The following is a 10,308-nucleotide window of genomic DNA, read 5'->3' as shown; positions in this document are numbered from 1 at the left end:
CCTATGTGTGCATCAGCATAATCGGTATACCAGGACATCTAGCATTGTCAAAAGTTCCCTTTTGCTTGGAATGCAAAGTGTCATTAAATGCGTTTTGTTTTACGTGTTATATTTTTCAAATGACTTAATCATAATTACCGCCTTAAATTCCCACTCCTAATTATATTATATTATATTATATTATATTATATTATATTATATTATATTATATTATATTAGAAGCTGAATCACAGAAACAGAAATAGAGGACAGAGATGTAAACGGCCTGTATTTGTATAGCGCTTTTCTAGTCCCTAAGGACCCCAAAGTTGTAAGAAGTGAAAAGATGTTTGTGGAACTTGATTCCAGCTGTCGGTCGGAGTTCTCCTTGTCCTGTTGGCTGTTCGGAGAGAATATTCCATTAGTGGCACGACTGACAAGGAGGACCTTTGCTTCATGTTTGCTGTGAACTCATCAGAACAGCAAGCTGATAACATCCATGAAACAATAATCAGAGGAAGGAGGAAAAAATACATTTTTCAAACAGTTATTGCCTTTCATGTGTTGTGAAAATTTATAACTGTTATTTGTCCACTGCCATTGTAGCTGCAGCTTCACTCACTGTGATCACCAGCTCCTCTATAAAGCTTGTTCAGGTCCAGGCTGTATCGATCCATGGATCAATAGTACTGACAGCAGTGTTGGTATTGGTTGAATATCAGCATGATATGAGTGTCTCTTATACACTGATTTGTTCTACATTAGTTGATCAGAAGGTTTTTTATTTTCATTTGTCATATTTTTACATAATCTTCAGCTTTACAGCAGGAATAGGTTCCTAATAAAGTGAACAATGAGCATGGACCGTGTAGTCCTCAAAATGTTGGAGCCAAAACTGCACCCTGAATTAACTTTGAGGGACACCAGGTGAGGAACCTGCAGCTTTACTGACACCCAGTGGACGCAGCAGGAAACTGCGGCAGCTCAGACAGTAATTCAAGTGTTTATGCAGTAATTCATTAAAAACTCTGATATTCAAATAAATGAAGGTCTTTTTCATGTCCCTCGCTCAGCGTCTCTCTTCTTATCACCGCTGATCAGACACATTTATTCATTTGAAGATGCAGTTAGCAGCTGACACGCTGATGATGCTCAGTAGATCTGATCTTTGTATCTGGATTTGTTTGACAGGGACAGTGTTCATGTTCATGGACATCAGGATAATGAGCTAAACTGCTCATTTCCATGTGTAGTCCCTGGGCAGGTCACATGACTCTATCCAACATACAAAGACACACAGACACACAAGAAAAGCCAGAGAAACAAAGACAAATCCAAACGATCCATCATACTGAGTCAAAGTGATCACAGGTCTGCTTTGTTGGAGATGAGCTGTTAGAGCCAATCTATAGAGAAATATTTTTGATACTGTTTCAGTTATTATGTTACATGTTTGATTTTGTATAATATGTTGTTAGAGAATAAATGCTGCGCGTTTAATTTGTGTCGGGTAAGAAAACATTACAGCGCATGTGTGGTAGCAGGTTAGAGTGAGCCAGGATGGCAATGGAAATGTGCGCTGTAGCAGCAAATACTTTTTGACCGTGACATCTTTTGTTTGTATGTACGAGTCAGACATAAATCTGAACAGCTCACATTAAGAAGTGGAAGAATTATTTTTTCAAAGCTTGGAACAGAAATTCGCAACTACATGAGCCTTCAAAGTGGAACATGTGGACTGTTCCTTTATTACTACCACTGAAGGCCACGCCCCTCTGGTCATGTGATCATGTGGTTTGTAGGACGCTCCTCTTCCTCAGAGGATCCACCTGTGCTTCCTCTCCTCTCTCCTCCACCTGTTACAGTGAGGGAACGTCCTCCATGATGGAGGAGCTGCTGGAAAGTGCTGAGAGTTTCCTCCAGAGTGAGACCTCTGTCACAGTTCAGAGGATCTACGGCAGCAGAGACCTTCATGGACACTAAAAGTCTCAAACACACAACAACAACATCACACTGACTCCACTCTGACATCACTGATCAATAATCAAAGAACACACAGATCAAACTGATTGATCAGCCATCAGAGGAGTCGGATCAATGGAGCTGCTTCTGTTCCTGATGTCCCCTGTTTGATCCTGGACCTGAACTCTCCCTGCAGAGGAGACACAAGACAGTCACACACACAGTAAGACACACACACACACACACACACACACACACACACACACACACACACACACACACACACACACACACAAACAAACCTTTGACTTTGAGCTGCACAGTTTTCTGTCTGATGATCCATATGCTCCTGATGACTACACATCCATATTCTCCACTGTCTCCATCTGTGGGCTGTTTCAGGGTCAGACTGAGGTCTCCAGTTTTCAGCAGGTCTTCATTCATCTTCGTTCGGTCTCTGTAAACCTGGTCCTGTTCTTCAGGCTGGTCAGAGCCGTTCTTATACACGTGGACCTTCCTGTATGAACTGTACCACCACTTCACTGCAGCATCTTCAGGCAGGTTTTGTGTGGTGTTGAAGGGCAGCTGGACAGACTCCGCCCCCTCCTCCACCTCCACCTGACACACTGAGAGGACAACAAACACAACATGAGCTGTACAAAGTGTGATTGGTGTTCAGAGCAGCATCATGTGACTCTTGTTCTGCACTAAATGAAGCGATGGAGTGGCGCCTCCTTCAGGCAGAGAAACAGCTCATGGAGAGAAATAATTATTAGAGCAAAAACAAGAGTGGAGCTGCAAATAAGGCCGAGAGGAACGCTGCAGAAAACTGTTCATGTGTGAATTCATCACTTCATAGATTTCTTTGAGCACTAAAATCAGAGCTGCTTCTATTTCTAATATGACAGCTGTACATTAGAGCTGCAACACTTTAAATGTGAGCCATAAAAACATGATACTCTACAAGTGCATTCAGCTCTGACACTGTCACATCATGAAGGAGACGTGGAAATCACTTTGTTACACAAATCAAAGTCCAATCAGTTCTATTGATGGAATATTGTGTGATCAATAGACTGATCAGTTTCTAATCTGTCATCGATCAGCTGGAAATCCAGCATGTCAAACAGACAGGCAGCAGATTAGGACCAAACACAAACACAGTGAGACTTTTTCTTCACAGCAGTTGCAGGTAAACTGCAGCAACAATGCGACTCAGACAGTTTCTCTGTAACTGCAGGGCTTCCTGCGCTGCTGTTAGTCAGAGACGGATCAACAGGTTGTGGATAGAAAGCAGATTCCTTCAGCAGAGGATCCATATCACACGTGAAGCATGTCGTCGGGAAACAATCAGTGAAAATGGGACACTTTGAGCCTCAAACTCTGAACATGACCTGCTGCAGACCAGCTGATGTGTTCAGTTACCATGGTGAGGAATTTCACAATAAAGGAGGCGTGCGCTCTGTCTTTTCCCGGCCCGACGCTCTGGGACGTTTTAGACAAGTTTCCTGGCAGAATACGATCCCGTCCGGAGGCCGACACCATCCTTATCCACATGGGCACCAACCGGACTCCAAACAGCGCTCCCACTTCCTCAAACTGGACTTTGTGTGTCTTTGTGAGGCTGTGAAACAAGCCCACCGTAGTGTTTGTATCTGCGGCCCCACTCCCACCTGTGGCCGTGGGGCGTTTGGGCGGCTGCTCGGCCTCCACACCTGGCTCTCCTCTGTGTGTGACTCCCACAGCCTGGGCTTTAGAGACAACTTCAATGTTTTCTGGGACAGGAGGCATCTTTCTGCAGCAGATGGCTCCACTTCAACCAATCAGGAGCCAGATCCTCTCTGCTAACATATCATATGGAGTCCAGCAGGAAACACTCCATCAAGTACCTGTCCACACCTGGCTCTCCTCTGTGTGTGACTCCCACAGCCTGGGCTTTAGAGACAACTTCAATGTTTTCTGGGACAGGAGGCATCTTTCTGCAGCAGATGGCTCCACTTCAACCAATCAGGAGCCAGATCCTCTCTGCTAACATATCATATGGAGTCCAGCAGGAAACAGTCCATCAAGTACCTGTCCACACCTGCCCACACCTGCTGACCGCTCCGTCACTGACTGACGTCCCCCAGGTCCTAGTCCCTATCACCTCAGTTCCACTCTAAACACTAATACATGTTCAGCTGGACTCGGAGCCTCTGGAGACATTTTGGATGTTCCAGTCATAATAAGTAACAGGACAGTTTGTGCAAGGTGGAGGAAATCTGCTGCATCATCCCACTGATGAAGCATTCAGCTGCACCCTACAGTTTCTCTGCTGCCTCCACCCACCTTGGTTCACTTTGCTCTTCTTAATGTTGGAGCTCTGAATAGTCAGGCTTTTATTCTGAAGGATTCTACAACTTCCCATCAGCTTGATTTGATGTTTTGAACAGAAACATGATGAAACCTGAATCTGCTTTCACCCCTCCCTGAAAGCCCAAATTCACTCTCAGTTTAGTTCAGCTGGAGCCGAGATGACACAGAGAGCCTTTGGTCCATGAGATCTATCTAGGAGACATCAGTAACATCAGCTTTGTGTCAGCCGTCCTGTAGAACGCTTCCATACAGCTGCTTCTGTCTCTGAGTATCTCTCAGCTTCAGCTGGGACTCCACCCAGGTGTTGGTTGGTTGTTGGCACAGAGCTGCTGCAGTGACTCACAGCTGCTTTCATCCAGTTTAGATTCAATGGTGACTTTAAGCGTGTTTCATGTATGAAAGCCAATAAAGACAGAATGAGTGGTCAGAGGTGTCATAATGATATTCATGGTCAGATTTACTAACAGTTACAAAGCTGCTGTCTGAATTTACTAAAGAGCTGCAGGTCAGTCTGGGACTGAAACACGAGGAGCAAACTGGTGCCATGCTGCAGTCACAAACATGAGCTGATGGCTGATCTACCAGCAACGTGCTGCTTTCTATACAAACATGCAGCCAATCATGACTCTGTCAGAGCAGCCAATCAGAGGAAAGCAGCAGATGAGGGCGTGTGAGGCAGAGAGTGATGGAGCCACCAGAATAATCCACAGTAAGCTCAGGTTTCACTGATGAGTTTCTCTGTGGAAACAGATGAATGAGAGGAGGCTGAAGGAGGATCAATATGTTTGTGATATCAGGGAGAACTCTGCTGATAGAAGCTGCTGGGACTGTGTGAGGTCCTGAGGACTGAGACTCAGGTGGAGCTCAGGATTTATCAGAGGAGAGCTGCATGATTACAAACTGAACTGTGAGGATCAGCTGACTGTACATGAACATGATTCAGCATCAGATCTGATCACTTACACACTCTGATAACATCTCCCCCTCTCTGTGCAAATACATCAACACTGCTAGAAGCAACAAGCACATCAGGATCAATCACATTCTGATTGCTGTTTGTGTTACATTGAGAACAATCTGCAGTAAAGTGTGCGTCACACACCTGATTTATTCCAACACTTTCCTTTGAAAGTGAAACAAACACATATGAAATAATCCAGCCACAGAAACTGTCCACAGCTTTCAGTCTCCACATTTGAAGCTCTGCAGGAAACCCTGACAGCAGCTTTTTAGCTCCAAAGCAGGTTTAGCTCTGGTGCAGAGTGTTGGTGACTCTGCCCGTGGACACAGTTATTTCTGCAGGTGACCTTGTTACAGGTGCATTTGGAGGAGACTCAAAGCTTTGTGGCAGGGAGTTTACTGCAGACTGCAGCATGTTTAATAGCAAGCATGATGTGAGCCTGATGTGGCTGATAGCTGCTTCTAGCAGTCTTCATGTATGTGGAATGAGAGGGGAGATGTTATCAGGACCAGTTGCTGATTGGACGTCTCAAAACTGTGAGCGCAGCGCTGAAACTTTGTCCTGTAGCTCTTCACTCAGTCCTCACCCTGAGTGTTTAGAGCCCAGCCCCACATATTCCTGCTCCTCAGGAATTCTGGGATTTGGAGGAAACACAGCTAAACTGACCTGAAGCTAAGGGGGAGGAGCCACAATACAAGCTGCATCCAGCCAATGGGTGCACTGTTGAGCCATGGATGTGCAGAGGGTCACATGTTTAGTCCCATTTGTAGAAATGTGTCCATAATGAAGACAAATGCAGTCACACAGCTCTGCAACAGCACAAATCACTTTGATGGAGTTTGTTTGTGCTGCTCTCAGATCTGTACAACACTGACATGTGTGTCAACATGCTGCAGACTCACAAAGATGTGCCGTGTTAGCTTCATGTGTCCATCTGACACTATATTATAGTGACTTGAAGAAATCCCTGCAGCATCGATGCAGAACAAACAGAGGCCACGTGTGGCACAGTTCCTGTAACGGGATGAATCCGTGGATGTGTCGGGATCTGACGCTGAATCATGTTGCTGTTCTTTTCCACATGGTGCAGGTCAGCTGTTCCACACAGATGTCAGCTTTCTAGAAGAGTTAGTCTGGAATAAAGCAGCTCTCCTCTGGACCAATCCTGCCTCCAGCTGAGCCGTCACACACACACAGTCCCAGCAGTTTGTAGCACAGCAGTGATGCTTCTATCAGAAACATGCTGCTTCTCCTTCATCCTCCTCTCATTGATCTGAATCAGCTGTTTTCACAGAGAAACGCTGCACAAATCCTTCACTCCACTATTTCTGTCAGCAGAGGACTCGCTCTATCATGGCTGCTGCTCCTTTTTCACTCATTTGTGCTTTGAATCCAATCTGTTTCTCATCATCACCATGAACAGGCTGCTCATCAATCAGCACATTAGCTGTAGATCAGCTGCACACTGATGAAGATGCTCAGACAGACGGGCTGGGCACACAGAGGACTTTATGATCTGTTCTTCAATTCAGTCCAACATGGATCATTTCTGCTCACAGTCCAATCATCTCTGGAAACTTGTGCTTCCATGGCACAGCTGGGCTACTTCAACAAATAGCGCTACACCTCTGGTTGTCAGCTTCACCATCGCTCTCCCCGTGGCTACAGTACAAGTGAGCTGACACATCCATCAGTGGAGGCTGTGGGCCAGTAAGGAGCAGCAGCTGCCTGCAACATGGGCTTTACATTGAAAACAGCCACAAGTCTGGGCCTAACCACGCCTTTGGACTTCTTCTTCATTCCAATGAGATTTACATTTCAGGGAGTTCCCCTGGAAAAAGAGCCATTTTGAAAGCTGTTTGCTGACTTCATCAATAATCTGCTTCAGTCATCCAGATGAGAATCCTGAGAATGGAGCAGCCCTGATAGCAGCTCATAGGATCACAGTGTTTTTCATTCAGCTGATTGATTTCACAGGTTAGGAGGTGAACAATCTAACTGTGCTCCTCCTTCCACCTTTGGACCACTCATTTAGTGACAGCCAGGATGTGACAATCAGCTGTGACACAGGAAAACATGAGGTGGGAAACTCTGGAGAAGATCTGCTTTTCTCTACAGGGAGGCTCGCACATCTAATCTGCTCACCATCACTCAACTCACTTCAACAACATGCTGACTCAGTCATTTCTGCACGTTTCCTCATGTTACAGCCCTGACTTCAGTTCAGCTGAGGAGGAGATGAGGGAGGAGAGAGCAGTGGTGGAGGAGGCAGATAAGGAAGAAGAGGAGGAGAAGATCCAAAGAGGAGGCAGGGGGAGAGGCTCAGGAACAGTTAGATCAGAGACTTTGAGCCATCATGGACTCCCACTCCTTCCATCCAGCCCTGTGTGGATCAGCAGCTCCAAAATGTCTGCTCACTCATGTTCTTCCTGTCTGTGCTCTTCTTTCATTTCACTCATTATATATGAGCTGCTCCTAAATCACACTGGATATGGATTTTCTGTCCATCCACACTAATTCTCTTCATCCTCACCTGATTGTTTGGATGCTCTTTGACAGCACATTGAAAATCCTCACAGTGACTTCTATTGCCACACTGACTGGACACATACAAAGTTGAAGGCTTCATGTGTTTGGCACAAATAATACTTTGGTAGGTCTGAGTTGTGTTTTGAACCATCTCTCAGGACCAAAGTCTTTTTGCTTCCTTCAAAAAGAGCTGAAGGCTTTTTACCTCACAGTTTGTCCTTTGATATTATTGGATGATGGACTGTGGGAAACACAAATGTGCACTTCTTAATGGCTCATATGTGCTGTGAAAGAGCTCTTTGTGATCTTGAAGCTTTTCAATAGTTTTTCTTTGGCTGTTTGTAAAGTTTTCTGTGTGAACTCTCAGGGATCTGGAGCAGTCTAATAGAAGTCTACTGGGGTACAGAGGGAGGAGCTTCTGTCAGACTCTTTCTGATGAGGAACTGAAGCCGCTCTCATGGTCTCATCAAATCATCAGACTCTGCTGAGAACAACAGTCATGTGACCTCTCAGAACAAACAGCCTGTTAGTTTCCTGCTGCCTCCATCACTCACTTTCATTCACTCTCAATCACACCAACATGTTAAAGCAGCGCTATAGCTCACCTGGCTGAGCAGGTGGGCTGAAGGCGGGGCTTACTACAGGTGCCTGTGTGTCCCTCACTCTCTCCCCACTTTCCTGTCTACTCTCTGCACCTATATAATAAAGGCAAACATGCCTCCAATAGAAACCTTTGCAAACACAAAGTCCCACAGCAGCCCCGTGTTCTCCGGCTAAAATGAGAGTTTTTGTCAGTGGAGTCTGGTGGCTTTAACCACACAAACATTACAGCTGCGCTCAAATACCACAAAGAGCTGTGACAGCAGAGAAACACATGACCATCCTCCAAATATCATCTAGAAATAGAAATGTGTCCACTGTGGGACGTGTGAGGCTGACATTAATATGTCTTAAAGTGGGAGATGAAGAAATGACTCCAGGGCCCAAATCATGGAGACAAACATCAATCCACACTTCACTTTGTTTCCTGTCTCTAAAGTGGGAATATTTCAGTGTGATGAACAAACGGCCTCCAACAAATGAAGCTGATTTCCTTTTCCTGTCTTTTCTCCAGCGGCCTCAGCTTCTTCCTCTTTCCCCTGTCTTCTTCTGCAGACGCTCCTCTGTAGCTTCAAGCTGTTTCTCTTTACAAGGAGAGCTACAAACCTTTGCATCCAGCCACAAACACCCCATGGGCTCCTCTGGATCATCACACTCAGCATTTTCACAATAAAAGCCTCGTATTTATGGCTGCTCCACCCTGACATGTGACAACATCCAAATGACTGGATCAAAGTGTTTGAATGATCTCAGCAGCTTTAAAACTATTGATATTTATACATTTACACTGATTTGGACTAAACTAACAAAACTATTGATTTGATCCAAACTCACATCATGCCAGAGGCTTTTATTTTGAAGGTAGGATCATTTTAATGCTCTTCTTAGTTCATTTAAACACACAGTTGCTCCGCCTGACATTTTTGGCTTTTAGATCAAAACATCAAAGAATTTATTTTATTTGAATGAACTGAAAATAGATTCAAACTAAAAGCTTTTAGAGAATAAACTCCTACATGACCTCTGACCTTTGCCCTGTATCTACAGCACTGACCTCTGACTTTCAGCTCCACCTTTCTCTTCAGCAGGATGTTTCCCTCCCTGCTGTAGACGGTGCAGGTGTAGGTGGAGTTGTCCCAGTCTGTGGGGTGTTTCAGGGTCAGACTGAGGTCTCCAGTTTTCAGCAGGTCTTCATTCATCTTCGTTCGGTCTCTGTAAGCCTGGTGCTGTTCTTCAGGCTGGTCAGAGCCGTTCTTATACACGTGGACCTTCCCATATATATTCTTCCACTCCACTTTAGCGTCTTCAGGCAGGTGAAGTGTGGTGTTGAAGGGCAGCTGGACAGACTCCACCCCTGAATCCACCTCCACCTGGGGGACTGAGAGGACAACAAAGCACAACATGAGCTTGGATGGAGACATTTGTGTTGACTCTAACAGGCTGAATGCTGCTGCTTCACTGGGAGCTCACTGTTAGATAGAAAGTGGTCAGTGTGAAGAGGAGACGCAGCAGAAAGATGAAGACTGACAGGAAGAAAGCAGTGAACAGACTGTTGGAGCTGCTGTTAGTGGGACAGGACTTTATTCAGTCTCTGAGGACCAGATTTGACTTGATGAAGCAGAGAAACACAGTCTGAGTGTTTCTGTCACACTCACTTCATCACACAGCTCAGTTTGACAACATGTGGAAGAATTTGATAGAAGCTTCCTTTAGTAAAAGCACCAAGAAAACACCATGAAAACACCTCACTACACACAAAACTGCAGTACTGGCAAATTGTACATAAAGTATGAAAAGTCAAAGTACTTATTGTGCAGAAAAATGTTCCCATCAGTGTCTGTGGATCAATATTACTGCTGCACATGTTTAAGGCTGAGCTCATTTCAAATCCTTTCTATTGTGTTGAATCTGCAGTAATGCAT

General features: G+C 45.1%; 1 protein-coding gene across 1 annotated transcript in view; it reads right to left on the bottom strand.

The window, feature by feature from the left end:
• Nucleotides 1–1,369: 1,369 nt before the first annotated feature.
• Nucleotides 1,370–10,308, bottom strand: part of LOC146712726 (uncharacterized) — a 38,927-nt gene continuing 29,988 nt past the window's right edge. The window contains exons 7-9 of the mRNA XM_085436981.1: nucleotides 9,441–9,764; nucleotides 2,244–2,567; nucleotides 1,370–2,131 (exon numbers count right to left, since the gene is read on the bottom strand). Coding sequence (XP_085293107.1) covers nucleotides 2,040–2,131; nucleotides 2,244–2,567; nucleotides 9,441–9,764 — 740 coding nt within the window. The 3' untranslated portion in view covers nucleotides 1,370–2,039. The remainder of the gene's footprint in view (nucleotides 2,132–2,243; nucleotides 2,568–9,440; nucleotides 9,765–10,308) is intronic.

This window comes from Copadichromis virginalis, linkage group LG3, assembly GCF_057382275.1.
Source record: "Copadichromis virginalis isolate Kocher_CV1m ecotype Utaka linkage group LG3, C_Virginalis_male_GT1.1, whole genome shotgun sequence".
NCBI classification, from domain to species: Eukaryota; Metazoa; Chordata; class Actinopteri; order Cichliformes; family Cichlidae; genus Copadichromis; species Copadichromis virginalis.
Note: the sequence above shows the minus strand (reverse complement) of the source record. Positions and strands in the feature narration are given on the sequence as shown.